General features: G+C 51.3%; 4 protein-coding genes and 1 long non-coding RNA gene across 9 annotated transcripts in view; 4 read left to right on the top strand and 1 right to left on the bottom strand.

Annotated features, from left to right (window-relative positions):
• Positions 1 to 1,598, top strand: part of LOC121599379 (MOXD1 homolog 1) — a 51,500-nt gene extending 49,902 nt beyond the window's left edge. For all 3 annotated transcript variants that reach the window (XM_041927133.1, XM_041927131.1, XM_041927132.1), the window contains exon 7: positions 32 to 1,598. In XM_041927133.1, coding sequence (XP_041783067.1) covers positions 32 to 220 — 189 coding nt within the window. In that variant the 3' untranslated portion in view covers positions 221 to 1,598. The remainder of the gene's footprint in view (positions 1 to 31) is intronic.
• Positions 1,599 to 1,887: 289 nt separating this feature from the next.
• On the top strand, positions 1,888 to 2,632 carry LOC121599560. Its single transcript, XR_006005688.1, has 3 exons — positions 1,888 to 2,014; positions 2,095 to 2,194; positions 2,262 to 2,632. It is a non-coding gene; the product is annotated as an uncharacterized LOC121599560 (long non-coding RNA).
• Positions 2,633 to 2,857: 225 nt separating this feature from the next.
• Positions 2,858 to 7,499, top strand: LOC121598786 (integrator complex subunit 8). The gene is made up of 6 exons (XM_041926067.1): positions 2,858 to 3,065; positions 3,131 to 3,557; positions 3,628 to 4,616; positions 4,689 to 5,565; positions 5,661 to 6,123; positions 7,280 to 7,499. The coding sequence occupies exons 1-6, from the start codon at positions 2,954 to 2,956 to the stop codon at positions 7,397 to 7,399; spliced, it is 2,988 nt and encodes a 995-aa protein (XP_041782001.1). The 5' UTR covers positions 2,858 to 2,953; the 3' UTR covers positions 7,400 to 7,499.
• Positions 7,426 to 8,908, bottom strand: LOC121598789 (flap endonuclease 1). The gene is made up of 2 exons (XM_041926072.1): positions 8,706 to 8,908; positions 7,426 to 8,639 (listed from the first exon to the last, which is right to left on the bottom strand). The coding sequence occupies exons 1-2, from the start codon at positions 8,785 to 8,787 to the stop codon at positions 7,570 to 7,572; spliced, it is 1,152 nt and encodes a 383-aa protein (XP_041782006.1). The 5' UTR covers positions 8,788 to 8,908; the 3' UTR covers positions 7,426 to 7,569.
• A 304-nt stretch (positions 8,909 to 9,212) lies between these two features.
• On the top strand, positions 9,213 to 15,190 carry LOC121598788 (protein DEK). Of its 3 annotated transcripts, none has more exons than XM_041926068.1 (9): positions 9,213 to 9,324; positions 10,458 to 10,641; positions 10,720 to 11,517; positions 11,771 to 11,877; positions 11,968 to 12,120; positions 12,201 to 12,474; positions 13,166 to 13,389; positions 13,461 to 13,613; positions 13,692 to 15,190. In XM_041926068.1, exons 1-9 carry the CDS (start codon positions 9,280 to 9,282, stop codon positions 13,704 to 13,706), a joined length of 1,953 nt encoding a protein of 650 aa, XP_041782002.1. In that variant the 5' UTR covers positions 9,213 to 9,279; the 3' UTR covers positions 13,707 to 15,190. The 3 variants fall into 3 exon arrangements, with proteins under 3 accessions (XP_041782002.1, XP_041782003.1, XP_041782004.1); XM_041926069.1 differs by having other exon boundaries at positions 9,215 to 9,324; positions 11,789 to 11,877; XM_041926070.1 differs by lacking the exon at positions 9,213 to 9,324 and adding an exon at positions 9,356 to 9,436.
• The last annotated feature ends 767 nt before the right edge of the window (positions 15,191 to 15,957 follow it).

Genomic DNA, 15,957 nt, shown 5'->3' with positions numbered 1-15,957 from the left:
TAATACACGCTCCTTTTACTCCCTTTCGCAGGCTTCGGAAATATTTAAGTATCCCGTCTTTGACACGTTCGTGAAGGCACCGAGCCAATGCCCGTACCATCTGTTCATGGAGTTTGCGGACCACACCTCCACCGCGACCAAACAGATGTCCAGCACGAAGCTGCTCGTGCTCTTCCTATTAATACTGTATCGACGGTTTTGTACGGGCAGCTACCATTAGCACTACCATCCACCATCCATCAACAACGACTTGGGGTGAAAGTTGCGTTTCGTGGAAAATCTGACTCCCTGCGACTTCTGACGGGAAATCCCTCTCAACGAAGGGCAGAGGGATTTGCTTGTTGAATGCGGTCCCGCGACCGGCACACTGTTACTTATACTTACTTTTATTTATTGCACCACCTTTCAAAGCGCTTATTGGGGTGATTAGATTCTTTCCCCTCCCGCTCTCTCCCCCTCTCTCTCTCTCTGCACAACAGGGACGGAGGGAAAGTATAAATCACGGCGGCAAAAATTGCGTTCCCCCTGCCCTCGGGCCGGTCACCAAGTTCTACCCCTTATTTTCCCACATTCTGCCGCAGGAATGTAGTTTTAGCAAGCTCGACTACCATAATTTTCTCTAATTTATTTACTAGCTCTCTATTGTGTGATGGGCGTTATTATGCTATCGTTAGTATTATTCCGCTGCTTTCTAACCCAGACACATTTGGTCTGCTGCTATCGAACGTTTCGGCTGTAAGGTGAAAGTCTCACAGCGCAGCGCGAAATTAATCTCGAGCGACGAAAGTCATTTCGCTACAGGCTTCTGGCGACGGGGCCAACCATTGATTGAATGTTGGGCGATTAAACTGAACGAACCTGTTTTTCTGAACAGCAAACAATAAGGTTGATTTACGCATTCTTTGGACCCGCAAAAAAGCCGCTACAATGTAGGACGTTGGCCAGTTCTTTCCTAATGAAAAATAAGAGTCTTCGTGTATGGTCTCGGGTAGAGATAATAGGAAGTCGTTTGTACATTTTAAAACACATGACCGTTCAGGAAAAGAAAGAAAACAGGCTCCGTTAAGTTTAGAACTATTTGGTTAAGGTGGGCTCAAGTTAGACGAATTGAGCAGTGCGGGCCAGGACGGGATTAGAAATGCCAAAGTTTAAAATCGTCATCACAGTCGCTCTCACGCAAAACAGGGCAAATGCTCGATACGTTAGCAAAGGATATTAAGCTAGACAGTCTTTCGATATGTTTCTCGACAGATACTCACCGAGTGAGAAGCTGTCGATCTTTAGGTGTATCCGTAGGTATTCATTAGAGCGCGCACGCACACACCTGCTACGAAGGTACGATAGGTGGGAAGGCGGCGCATAGGTAAACGACAAGCGGCCACGAATAGGCAGGACTTTAATGTTATTGGATCTTAATGGATCAGTAGTGCGATACTGAAGCTAGTTCCAACCACAATGCGTACAAGCTATTGTAAGATAAACGATGTAGTAATGTTTACAGTTTTAAGACCCGAACTCAAATGTAGTGTAGCTGTGGTAAAAAAATTAAGAAACTTGATGTAAAATAAAGCGAAAATCAATAAATCAAACAAATCATACTTGTTTGTGTATATAACTTTTAATGTAATATTTCCGCGTAAAGCTAGCTGCCTCTTTCGTACTCATCTATGGCACCAAATTTGCCAGACTATTGAGGAGAAGCTACGATAAAACTGATTTCTTGTGCTTCTAGCATAATTTGAAAAAGCAACTGCGCAAGATGCTGAATTGTGCTGGCTAACTTTGCGCGCTACATTTGCGTCTGTCAAACTCGTTTGACATATCCCCAGATAACAAAACCGACACCTGCTCTCTCGCTTTGGCTCATCTAAGTTTGCGTCCGATAGAGCGAGAAACCTTCCAAACTATCAGTCGTCTTCATTCGCTAGGCTACAGCTATTCAGTACGGTTGAACTTGGTCTCGTTCCTGGAACACAGCGTATCCTCAGCACGGATTGTTTTCGTTTCATTGAAAGTAAGTTGTGAGTTGTCTGATATTTGCTCTGATATTTGAGGACAATTTTAACTCTTCACAAACCTTTGCTATTGTTGTAGATACATAGCTGCTTTCAAAGGGAACGCAACGCCCCTGCTGGTCGTTGATATCGGCCATTTCTTCGTTCGTAATCTCAGCGCAAGGAAATCACTCTTTAGGGTAAGATCAGTAAGCACTCCGGCAAAGCTTAACCTCGCTAAATGATAGCATGTTTGCCAACTTCCAGAATGGATGATATATCGGAACGGCTGGAAACGCTTCGGGCCATGAACCTGGTGCCGAGGTCGAGCGTGGAGACATCCGACGTAAATCCTCCACAGGCGAGTGCACGTGCAGTTGTGGCATATGTGGAAAGTGAGCTGCACCGGCTACATGTGCTTAAAACCCTGATCCGGACACGCTACGTCGTCCGTTGTCCCCCGCAGGTCTGGGAGGTTTTGCACGAAGATCGGAAGGAATTGCTACCGCCGCTCATCGAGGTGCAGCAGCAGCGGCGATTTTTGAAACAGTTTTTGAAAGAACATTATCCTCGCTTTAAAAAAGACGAGGAATAATTGAGGATGGCGTGCAGCAAATAAAGCACATTTAGAAAACGTAGCTCAAAACATTTGATTTATTGTTGGGTTTTTGGAGAAACAGTAAAGAGAAGTCCCACTCATCTGCTGGAAGTAAGGTTAAGGAAGGCCAGTAATTCATCGGAAATTTTCGTAGTTCCAAACAAAAGACAGACGGTTTTCTAATTTCAACGAATTTTCTCCCTGATCACCCTGTGTGACAGCTGACAGCTCACGCAACGTTTGACAGTTCGGGCATGGCATCAAAACAATCTCTGCCGGTGTTTGTTTTCATCGCGCGTCGTGCTTCGCCAACCAAATTTACCGAATAAATACGATTAAAGGTGTAAAAGTGTGCAAAAAGATGGATTTACTCAAACCGAGAACAGTCCCGCTGTCGGAGGAAACCATCCTGTGGTTCGAGTTTCTGTTAAAACCTTCGCTGCTAGCCAAACATCTCAACAAAGCGAACCCTGGTGCGTTATATACAGCCTGTTTCTTCCCCCTTTATGCACAACAATAATAGCGTCGTGTTTTGTAGATCCCTCCCCCACGGACCTTATAACCCAGTTTCTCGCCAAAGCGCCGGAAGGTCAAACGCATCCGCCCGATCTGACGGCACCCGACCCGGACGGGGCGCACCGGTCGGATGGGCTGAAGTACACCAAAAAGCAGCTGGCGCTGAAAATTCTCGCCCTCAAGGTGGCTGCCTTCATGCGCTGGGACCTAGACAAGCTGGAGCGAACGCTTTCCGTCTCCCTGCAGATACAGCTGCTGGCCGATCTGTGCAGCATAACGGCGGGCAAAATGGTGGCGCTGCCATCGTCGCTGCTTCAGGATCCAGCGCTGATCGGTACGGATGGGTCGCGGCATTCGTTCAACTTTGCGCTTACGCTGTACCATCGGTGGGTGCTGCGGGCGCAGGTACTGCGTGCGGCCGTTATCAAGAACTTCAAATCCAACCACGGGTACGTAGAGCGTGTTATTTCACCGCAGGGAGATAAACGGAAGCGATTGTATCTCTTCCCTTTGTTACAGCCCCGCCGTTCCCGATCTGACCACGTTTGTGTTGCGGGACGAATCATCCATTCCGGCGCTCGAGCCCATCACCCAGCTCAGCATCGACTACCTCAACCAGGTGCTGATGGAGCCGCAAACGTTTCGCGTCCTCACGTACGAATCATTCGTGCCGCTCGATTCCAACAGCGAGCATACGCAGCAACGGTTCGATGCGGCGATCGCGATTAAACCGTGCGAACTGCGGGCCCAGCTGCATTACGACCTCTGCCAGTACTACCTGTACGTGCAGAAGTACGAGCTGGCCCGGCAGAATGTGCTGCTGTGCAAGGACAACTATGCCCAGTGGCAGCGGGAGGAGATTGGCCGGACCGGACTGCCGCCGGCCTACTGCACCGTGAGCGCGGAAGTGCTGCAGGGCTACCTGCTGGCGTGCGGTGTCACCGGTGAACCGGACGGGCTGCTGCAGCGGCTGCACGAATCGATCCTCAACCACTACTCCGACATCGTGATGATACTGAAGGAGGACAACCTGCGCAAGGAAATACCGATGACGCAGCGCAAGCTGCTCGAGCTAAACATCGAAGGGTACAACGCGATCGGCAGCACCGACGGCAACCCGATCGAGCAGAAGGAGCTGGAGCTGGCGGTAGTTGCGCTCAACATCATCCGGTACGTGATGGACGGGGAGAACATACTCAGCTGCAACGTGGCGCTGCAGAAGTACAAAAACCAGCAGCCGAAGCTGATCGAATCGCTGTTCCAGTATGCGGACGAGCAGTACGAGCAGTTTTCGCTGGAGGAGCGGGGGCTGTTGAAGCGATACTTTTACAAAATCATCACCCTGTACGGGGGCGAGCTGGGGCCAGCCTTCGAGGCGTACGTGCAAAGCTACTCGAAGGTGGTGTCGCTGCAGGAGCTGAAAGACTTTCGCGCCCAGCATACGCAGCCGGAAACGCAGCTGGGAGGTGTTGCGCTGCAGAGCGATTGGGTGATACCGGAGACAAAGAGTAAGTTGAAGCGTCATGCTTGGAGTGATAGATGTTATGTGAGTTGATTGATTTGTGATTTGTTTTCTTCAGATCCTCGCCTCGAGGTTGGCCAGCTTGAACGTCAGCTTATCTCCTGCACCTCTGCAAACGCGGTCCGCAAGCTGCTGGTGAAAATTGCCGGAACAAACCCCTCGAAGCCCCTGTTTACGATCAATCCCAGCTGGACGATCCCGTACCCACTGGAGCAGGTGTTAATTCCCCTGCAGCGCGGTTTCCTGCAGGACTTTGCGTACATCCTTATCGGCAAGGCAAGGGAACTGACCGCCCGGAAAGAGTACGCCACGGCCATCACGCTGCTGACTGTGCTGAAAAATGAAACGCAGCGGCCCGAGCTGGCGGGCAATCCGCTGATCGCAAAGCTCGGCAAGATGGTGTCCTGGGAAGGGTTGCTCGTGCAGATCCAGCAGGTGCTAGACGAGTGGCCCCGCAAACCGGTCGACCAGGCGCAGCTCGTGCGCAACTGCAAGCAGTGCCTGAATGCGGCGGCCGGCGGCGGCAACGAACTGATGCCGCACGCCAAACTGCTCGACCACTGTGCCGCCCTGCTGCTTAATCTGAACGAATGGAACGCGCTGCTCGTACCGGTCGACAAGCGCTTCCCCGGGATCGAGCTGTGTACGGCCATTACGCAGGCCTTTCTGGACATTGAGAAGTTTAAGGGCACGAAGAAAACGAACCGCGAGGCGTGGGAAATGATACTGCCGATGTTTCTCAATCCGCCCGGCTCGCGGCAACGGCAGCTACCGCCCGACGGTCCGCTGGTGCTGCTCATTGGCAAGCTGCGGGAACCGCTGGTCATCTCGATACTGCTGTCGCTGCTGGCGAAGCTGCACAACATCTTGCGCGACGAAGCGAACGCGGAAATGAACGCCGAGTACATGTTCCTCTGGCCATCGAACGTGAACAAGTGAGCATTGGGGCGCTTTTATGCAAACTCTTTCCCATGGTTATTTAACTCGATCGCTCTCTCGCTCCCTCTCTCTTACCTTCTCTTTTACTCAGCACTTCCATCTACAACGTGAAGCTCGTCATCGAGGCACTGAACCTGCTGCTCAATCAAGCCCTTCGCTACTATCCGAACAACATCCCCTGGCTGAAGCTGAAGGGGGACGTCGAGTTTGTCGCGAACAATTTCGAAGCCGCCATGCGCTACTACGTGACAGCACTAATCTCCGGCACCGAGTACTGCACCGTCCATCTGCAGCGCCCGCTGGTGGACGACTTTCTGATCCGGCGCATGGTGAAGTGCAGCACCAATCTCGGGTGCTTCGTGCAGGCCGCCGTGCTCTGCCAGTTCTTTGACGAGACGGACTATGGGCTCGCGTTTAAGAGCATCAGCGAAAAGTCGGCCAGCTACTCGGATGCGATGGATTCGTACTACAGCTGCATCTGGGACCCGACGCTGCTCGAGTTCATTGTCAACTGGCACTATAAGAAGGGTGAGCACAAGCGGCGACTGCAAGCGGTAAGTGGGGATGGGGCTTTTTATCATACTGAGTGGTACACACAGCAGTAGTGATGTGCTCTTTGGAGCGCACTCACGGCTCCGAACTGACTCTGCCTGTTGTTAGTCCGATTCCGTTTCCGCCAAATTCAAACTATTAGGTCTGCCCGGAATCGGAGTCCTTGGAGTTGTTTGGAGTCGTCCAGTGTTGTTTGGAGTTGTCCCGAGTTGTTCGGAGTCGTTCAGAGTCGTTCGGAGTCGTCCAGAGTCGCCGAGAGTCGCCCGCAGTCGGAGTCGTCCAGAGTCGCCGAGAGTCGCCCGCAGTCGGAGTCGTCCAGAGTCGCCGAGAGTCGCCCGCAGTCGGAGTCGTCCAGAGTCGTTTGGAGTGGTTTGGAGTCGTTGGGAGTTGGAGTCATCCGGAGCCGTTCTACTCTGGAAGACTCCGGACGACTCGGGATGACTCCGACTCCTAACTATTCTGAAAACTCAAAACGATTCCGCACGACTCCGACAACTCCGAACGGCTCTGAATGATTCCGAACGACTCCGGATTACTCCGACTCCCAACGACTCCGGCCAACTCCGAAGGACTCCTGATGACTCCAAAGGACTCCGGACGACTCCGGATGACTCCAAAGGACTCCGGACGACTCCAAAGGACTCCGGACGACTCCGGTTGACTCCAACTCTGAACGACTCCGGACAACTTGGGACGACTCTGGACGACTCCGAACGACTACGAACAACTCGGGATGGCTCCAACTCCCAACTATTCCGACGACTCCAAACGACTCCGAACGACTCTGGACGACTCCGGACGACTCCGGACGACTCGGGATGATTCCAACTCCCAACTATTTCGACGACTCCGGACGATTCCGAACGACTCTGGACGACTCCGGACGATACCGAACGACTACGAACAATGCTGAACGGACCTACCTTCCTAGAGTCGATTCCGGAGGCCAACTTTACTCATCACTACACAGTAGGCTGTAGAAATTATCTTATCATGAAAGGTTGCGGAATTTCAAGCACTGCACTTTTGATTTAAAGTAGAACGCACTGAAGAGAGAAGGCTTCTTGTCAGTAAAGTTAAAAGATAAAATTAGAATGTTTGTTAAACCGTTTCATTTGAAAAAAAAAAAAGTAATTCGTTATTCTCTTGTAATTTCAGGTCTCTTTCATTGGCCAGCTGGAACTGAACGCTAACAACAACGACGAAATCAAGCGTGAGGCGGCCGCCGTTCGGAAGAACCGCTTCCTTCGCTCCCTTGCGAAACAGTACATGTGCTGACTACGGGAAACGAGCGAAAAACGTGATTGTATTTATATAGAAGTATAATGTTTATTTTTAAGATTAATCGCACAATTCGCGTAGTTGAGGATTTAGAAAGAAGGTGTCTTACGTAGTACAAATAATAGCAATCAGCCCCAAAAACACCACCGGTAAGTAGGATCAGGCATTTACTTTGGTTTTCTGCCCCTCGTCGCGCCGCCAGTTTTGGCCTTCTTCGCCGACGACCCGGCCAGCGGCTTCTTCTCGTCCACCTTTCGCTTGGGCGTGCCGGTCGACGGCAGCACCTTGAAGAACGAATCCAACCTGCCCTGGGTGGCGGTATTTTTCGTCTTCAGTATCTTCTTCGCGCCCGAGCGTATGCGATCCTCGTTAAACTGCCGGTCGCCGCACAGGAACTTCACCAGCCCCTCCTCGTCCGGTTCGCTCCACTTGAGCTCGATCGTGTCCGCGTCCTGCACCTCCGGCTCCTTGAACAGCTTGCGCGCCTGCTCATAGTTCCAGCCCTCCGGCACGATGTACTTCTGCCTGTCCAGATGCTCCAGTATCTTCTCGATCGAGCGGTGCTTGTTGATCAGCTCGATCGCTTTCTTCGGCCCGATGCCCCGGATCGTGTCGCAGTAGTCGCACCCGAGCAGTATGCACAGGTCGATGAACTCGTCCTGCGTCAGCTCGAACCCCTTCAGCACCTTTTCGTACGCAAACTCCTGCACCGGCATCTTGCGCGCCTCGCTGAAGGTAAGATGCCGCAGCAGGATGTTCGAACCGAACGTGAGCGCATCCATGTCCTCGGTGGCCGTCGCGTACACCTTGCCCGCGCGCACCAGGGCGGCGCATTGGGCTTCCGCTTCGCACGGCGCCTCCACGTACGGGACGCCCATCAGCCGCAGCAGCTCCTTCGCTTCGTTGGCGTGGTGTTTCGTCACCTTCACGAGCCGACGGTTGAACTTCTCGATGTCCTCGGTCGCACCGGCTTCGGTCGCTTTGTCCAGCGCTTTCTGGGCCTCCTCGCGTCGCTCGGCTCGCTTGTTCAGCTCGCCCGACTTCAGGTCCGGCGGCTTGCCGTCGAACACGTACACCGGCTTGATGCCGTTCTCGAGCAGCCGGATGGTGCGGTAGAACGTGCCCATCAGGTGCGACGTCGTCTCGCCGTCCACCGACGTCAGCTGGGCACCCTCGGCCCGCACGGCAATCAGGAACTGGTACAGACACATCGATGCATCGATTGCGACTTTTCTTCCTGCAACAGAGAGTGGTTGAAGTGACAACACAAACCACCAGAGCCGAGCGAGTCGGTGTAGCTTACCGAAGAATTGTTTAATTTCGCCTTCCTTCACCGCAAACGGGGCGATATCGGCAATCAGCTGTGAAAGTCCCTTAATTCCCATGGTGTCGTTCGCGTTTGTTCCAAAAGCTGCACAGAAAAACACAGAAACAATAACGATGGAGCACAGGAACGTACCTGAAGTTTCGCGCGCGCCGAAACACGCCGTACACAAACAAGCATGTTGACAGTTCGCCTTACTGACAGATCTCGTTCGAAAGTTCGAACATAAAAGCCGTTGGTTAAAATGAAAATTTTTAATTGATTTGTTTTCACTTGAGATGGTTACAAAAGGACTTCAATTGTGCGCAGATTTTATAATGAAACTATTTTTTTAACTTGCTACCATTTGATCACATTTGCTTGCATTTTTTGCTTTGAATTTTAATCTTTTCGAAACAAAATCGCTCCCCATATTCGAATGACGCAACCTTCGCGTCCGCGCCACGATAACAAGGCTGTCACACCGGCCGGCCCAAGCCAAGATGGCGCACAGGGAGCAAAAAGTGCTGCCACGAACCAACCCGTCCCTTATTTACCTTGAGTTTGCTAAAACATGTCGGCAAACGCCGCCGATGAGGAGAAGAAATTAACAAAAATGGTACGTGTTATCGTGGCGTTTCCGTCCCGGGCTGTGGCGCAAACGGTAGCGAACCGCACCGCCGATCGTTTGCAACCATTTTCCGGCCCATCCGTCCAGGCGAGGGAAAATGGTAGTGCATCACAGTTTCGGTGCTTTTCCGGATTTGTTCCGTTTCGTGTACAACTTTTCCGCCGCTCCCAACGCATCAAGCTCTCGATCAGTTCTCGCCCTGTCTCGCTCTCGCGCCCGTGCAATCGCGTCGCCTGTTCGTGCCACGGCTGTGTGCTTCTCGTTTTCTCCTAATGGCGTTGTGTGTTTGTTTTCTCGCAATGTGTCTCCCCTTGCCTCTCTGTGTGTGGTGTGCTGTTGGTACCTAGTTTGCCGCGTTCATACGAAAGCAAGCGCAGCGCGCGGTATGTGTGGCACTAGAAGTGTGTGCGTGTGTGTGTGTGGGTAGAGGCAGGAGGAAGGGCAGCGGGAGCGCAACTATTTATTAGCGTGTGTGCATCGAAACACACACACACTCACACATACACACAAGCTCACGCGACGGGAGGTACACAGAGGCTGTAAAATAGTGGTGAACCGTTGTTTTTCCATCTGGAGAAAACAGCAAACGGGTTAGAAAAGAGGGCGGGGGATGAACAACGAGTGGTTGAGTGGCAAGTGTTTCCGTGTCACAGTGTTTTATGCTGCCATGCCGATGATGGCGACTATGGTGATGGTTGCACATTTCTCCATTAAAAAAAAACACTTGCAAATGCATCGCAAACCGCCCGGTTGTGTATGGCGACGGGGTGTATGCGTTCCGAATGTATGTCAAATGGCTTTCAGATGTGCCCACTTTTCCAGCCGGTCGGTCCCGGCGAGGGGAGCACTGTGACACCCCTTTGACTGTGTGTGTGTTTATGATTAAGTAATCGACCGGATCGGCCAAACTACATAGTGCTCCATCCATCCACACTGGAACTTGGAATTTGGTCTCATTTGGTCATTTTCTATTTTTAGGAAAAGTTTTAGTGGCTGACTTTCCGCTTTTTCCATGGTTTGCTACGATCATGGGCGATGTATTGATGAGATTTTCTTTTTCCTTTCATTTTACATTATTCCTGCACTTGCATCATATCGCTTCGGTCGCGGTCGGCGATTAGCCAGAAGAACGTGAGGACGACAAGGGCACCGTAAAGTCGCCGGCGGCACCTGTGGACGGTGGTGCCAACAAAACCGATAGCACTGGATCCGCCGCCGCCGCAGCCGCTGATAAGAAACCGCCATCGACGGAGCCGGCCGGTGGTGATACAAAAGCGCCACCCAAGAAAGCGGACGAGAAGAGTGGTAATACTGTTGTTTTAAAGTGACCATATCGGAATGATTTGGGAGGCCATTACTAATTTCCTTGCTCCTTCCCTGCAGGTGAGGAAAAATCGAAAGCCGACGGTAAAACCCCGGCCACCGACGACGGGGACGCTAGCAAAGCGGACGGTGGCGCACCCGGCCGGGACAATGGCAGCGCAGACAAACCGGCACCGCCGACAAAGGCCGCGCCGGAACCGGCGGACGCCAAGGGCAAGAATGGTCGCAATGGCGCCAAAAAGCCGCCGTCCGATGGTGCCGATGACGGTACCGAGGACGGGGCGGACGGTGGGAAGGAACCGGCCGCGGCCGGCAAAAGCCTCGGCACGATCGCGCTGATCGATGCCAACATTACCAAGGCGAAGGTGGACGACCTGCAGACGCTGCACACGATACTGTACGAGGGGCCGGCCAAGCCGATGGTGCTGCGGCGCAACCTGCGCAAGTTCGACGGGTTCGAGTTCGGCGCGGACTCGGACGCGTACCGGAAGCGCGTGTCGGCCACCGAAAAGCTGGACGTGAAGAAGCTGGGCCAGCTGGCGGAGATACTGGCGCTGGAGAAGAAGGGCAGCAAGGAGGAGCTGGCCGGGCGGATCTGCACCTTCTTGCTGCGGCCGGACGGCGACGAGGAGCTGCCCGACGACGAGATGGGCGAGGAGGAAGAAGAGGAGGAGGATGAGGAGAACGAGGACGAGGAGATGAGTGAGGAGGAGGAGGAGGCACCAAAGAAGAAAACGCCGGCAAAGCGTGGCAGTGGTGCGTCGGCTGCAGCACCGGCCGGCCGTGGCAGGGATAACGCGTCGTCTAAGTCGTCCAGCGGCCGCCCGAAGCGATCGACGGCCGGTCGTGGTTACCAAGGTGCGTGTTGGGAGAAGGAGGGGTGGTGGCAGTAAATTTACGGTTGTCCCTTAGTTCCTTTTTTAAGGTTTAAATTTTTTATGAACCTAGCTAATATTATTAGTACTTTTTCATTATTTAACCCATTCAATTTGAACACCAATTAGTGCATGCGGTCAAGGTTGGCTTTCCAGTTTAATATCTTTCTTTTGGTGTAGCTCAAGTTTTTTGTTCACTTTTACTCTTCCATTTCCTGCCTTGATAATCACTCTAGACAATTCCTTATACGTAGATTACTCCTCCTCAGAGGAAGAAGAGGAAGAAACCGTCAAGGTGGGCCGCGGCCGTCGTGCCCATCGAGGATCGGACAGTGGATCGGATGTAAGTGTTGTGTGGTGTGCGGTCGAAAAAGTTCATCAAACAATTGCTGATGTCCCTTTGGTGGGTTTTTGCGCGGCTCTGTTATTTCAGTATAATCCCTCGGCCGGGTCAGATTCCGATGCGGGCAAGCGAAGATCGTCCCGCGCACCGACGCGCGGCAGTCGAACCTCGGCACGGAACGTACGCAAGCGGTACAGCGACGACGAATCGGAGGAAAGTCAAAGCGACGACGATTTCAGCGAGGTACAAACCCGCCTAACCCCGCGGAGCGCTTTTCGATCTATTGATAATCGAACCTTAATCTTTTCATAACCGAAACGAAGGATGATCGACGAAAAAAGAAGACCACACCGGCACGTGGCCGCGGCCGTCCCAGTGCTGCTGCCGTCGCCGCCCGACAGTCGCAGCGGGGCCGGGGCCGCAAGCGAAAAGCAGAAACCGAAAGCGAAGAGGAAGAGTCGGAAGAGGAGGAGGAAGAGGTCGACAGTGAGGACAGTGATCGGCCGAAGCGGAAATCGGTTGCGAAGGCGGGAGGCCGCGCGGCAGCTACCGTAGCCAACAACAAGGGCAAGAATGCGAGTGCGGCGGCAAAGGGTGGTAAGACAATCTTTTTTTTTTCTTAACTTTATTATTTTGTGTCCGGATTTAGTGATGGGTAACGTTGGCAATAATCTGGAGTCGACTCCGATCCGATTCCGATACTTTCGGAATCGACTCCGGAAGGTAGGCCCAGCATTATCCGGAGTAGTTTGAAATTGTCCGAAATCACCCAGAGTCGTCCGGAGTCGTGACACCTACCGACTCCCGACGACTCCGACCCCAAACGACTCCGGACGACTCCAAACAACTCCGACTCCGAACGACTCCGCCTCCTGGTAACTCCAGGCGACTTCGGAAGACTCCGAACGACTCCGGACGACTCCAAACAACTCCAAACGACTCCGGACAACTCCGGCCGATTTTGGACGACACTAAACGCTAAACGGCTCCGATCGACTTTGGGTAACTCCGGACGACTCCCAACGACTTCGGATGACTCCGGACGACTCCGAAAGATTCCGACTCCGGGTGACTCCAGACGACTCCGGATGACTCCGCAAGACTCCGAATGACTCCGAACGACTCCAACTCCGGGCAGAACTAGTGACTCGGATTTCACCGAAGTTGGAATCGGACTAATAATAGCCGAAGTCAGATCGGAGTCGTGGGTGCGCTCCAAAGAGCACATCACTTGTGCGGATCGCTTGTAGAAAGTTTGTCAATGTATCTTTCACCATTTCCCGTATAGGACGAGGACAGCCGAAACGGGCGGCAGCGGTAAGCAGCGCCAAGAAGTCGCGACGGGGCCGTGGGCGCAGCTCGTCCGGCGAAGAGGACGAGGAAGAGGACGAAGAGGAGGAGGAGGAGGACGATGAGGAGCCTGAGATGGATGACAACGAATCGGAGGACGAGAAGCCATTAGTCAAGAAGGCCAAGCAGGAAAAGGAATCCGATACGGCTGCACCACCGAGCGTAAGTGTTGCTTTTTTGGGTATTTTCGGGTCTTTTGGGGGCACTATTTTAACTCATGCACACATACGCAGGAGGATGATATCAAAGAATACCTGAAAGAGATCCTGGAGGAAGCGAACCTGGAAGAGATCACGATGAAAACCGTGTGCAAGAAGGTGTACGCCAAGTATCCGGAGCACGATCTGTCGCATAAAAAGGATTTCATCAAGGCAACAGTCAAATCTGTAAGTGACGTGCGTTCACGTGGAAAGCATTAATCAAATAACTCGCTTAAATTAAACCATTTTGCTCGTTTTTTGCAGCTTATATCGACGTAAAGACTTCAGGCGCCGCACACAGTTTGGGGACGTGCGCACACAGACACACACACACACACACATACGTCGTATATTTTTTCTTCTTTAAATGGTTATCATAACAAAGCGACACCCGGAGATACGATGCAGATTGCATGTAGTAGAAGGTTGGGAAGGTAAAACGCAAGAGAAAAGTTGCCCCGAGCCGTTGTTCCTTTCTTCTGCAAACATGCGGCAAAGGAAGAAACGAGCACAGGGAAAGATTTACGTAGGAATGGCATGTACAGGGGATGACCGATTCGTACGATCATATGAGCAAGAGGCAGCAGCAGCAGCATATTGTCGTTTAGATATATATACATTAATGAAAAACAGATTAAAGAAACAAGAGAAAAAAACACAAGATACAAAATATTATCTAGAGCAAAAGGAGGGACACAAACAAAAACAAATACAACTCTATTTAGGGACACTGCAGCACGGGCACACACACACACGTAGCGAGGGAGAGTAGAAGGTGAAATGAACAAGAGAGCAAATGGGGCGAGTGCGTGTGTGTGCGATGTTGAATGTAGCTTAGCCGAGTATTCGAGTAATAGATGGGGTAGAAGAGAAATGAATTATGGTTTGAAAAGCATACACACACACAACACAAAACAGTTGACGGGTTGCTGACTATAAAGGAATTAGTCGTGTCGAGGAAAAAAAAATAACCTGCATCCGGAAGGATGATCGCGGGTGGTCCCTTCTATTAATGCACACGAAACAAAACATACACACTTTCACACAGAAATGGACACACATTGATTGAGTGACGATTAATTATTATGCAGATTTACTATATATGACACAGAGTAGAAACAGGTAAAACGGAAAAAGCTAACGGAAGGGAGTGGAGAGCGCGACATCAATTAGGTAGCCTTTTTCTATAGCCGGCAGAGTAGTTTTCGCACTTAAAATACACAAAAAATGCAAACAGAGAGAGAGAGATCAAATGCATCTAACAAAGGAAGAAGGTGGTTGGTTGGTGGTGTGTGTAATGTCTCCTCGCGTGAGGAAAAAATCAAACGTTTCGGCAAACATAAGAGTTTAATTAAGGGCTTTAAAACAAGAGAGGGCATGTTATGGACTAAGCAGAAAAAGGGAAATACGCTCCCGGAGACACCTCTTCCCCACATTCACATACCTTCTTCACACAAAGAAACGAGAGAGAAAAAAGTACATAGAAGGGACGAAGATGACGATTTTTTAGATAATGACAAAATTCGGAACAAAACTTGAGGAATGGGCACATATATTTTTAGTTTGTATAAGCTACACAAACACATACACACACACACACATACACACAAAGGCACGCTTCAGTGCATTTGAATTAGAAAACTTCTCCTCTTTGGCTGAGTTGCATTTCCCGAGGGCGACCGACGCAGAGTTGGAAAGTGTGAAAACGCTGTAGGAATGAATTGAATACTGTAATAAATGTAACAACCGTTGAGTAAACGCAATGGCAATGACGTCTTGTTCGTATCTCTCGTTACAAGTAGCACAATTTGCGGATATTTGTGTTTGTTCGGATCTTCATGATTTTCGGATCTTCTCGGCGGCAGATCTTGGAGAGGATGGCAAAAAACAGACACGACACGAGCATAGCCAGGGTAGAGCTGTACAATGCTATGAGCTGTTTTGGAATCCCGGCCAAACTGCTAAGACTAGTTACAATGACTATAACCTACGTCACTTGCGAGGTGAAGGTGGATGGAAAACTCTCAGGGTCTTTTTGATACCACCAAAGGTCTATTCAACTTGGCGCTAGAGAGGGCCATCGAGGGTGAAGACTACGGGAACCATCTTCTATAAGTCAACCCAGATCCTGGCATACACTGATGACTGATGATAGACATCATTGGTCTTCGGCTCTCCTATGTAGCAGAAGCCTACCAAGGAATCGAGCAGGCGGCAGAGGACCTCGGATTACAGATAAACGAGGCAAAGACCAAGCTGATGGTGGCAACATCAGCGGCCCTACCTACGTCCCAGAATTCACCGGTCAAAGGTCTCGGGTCAAAGGTCAGCAACGACAATAGTTGCGCGTAAGGATGTTGGCTGTTGGAGAAATCAGAAATCACCTCAAACAACCTGTCACGACAGACGAATGTGGGACTATAAAGCACCTATCTACTACCGGTTATCACATACGCGTCTGAGACATGGATACTGTCCAAATCTGACGAAACCCTCTAAGCGGCTAGAACTTAGTTCGAGAGGATGATGC

This window comes from Anopheles merus, chromosome 3L (assembly GCF_017562075.2).
Source record: "Anopheles merus strain MAF chromosome 3L, AmerM5.1, whole genome shotgun sequence".
In the NCBI taxonomy this organism is placed as follows: Eukaryota; Metazoa; Arthropoda; class Insecta; order Diptera; family Culicidae; genus Anopheles; species Anopheles merus.
Note: the sequence above shows the minus strand (reverse complement) of the source record. Positions and strands in the feature narration are given on the sequence as shown.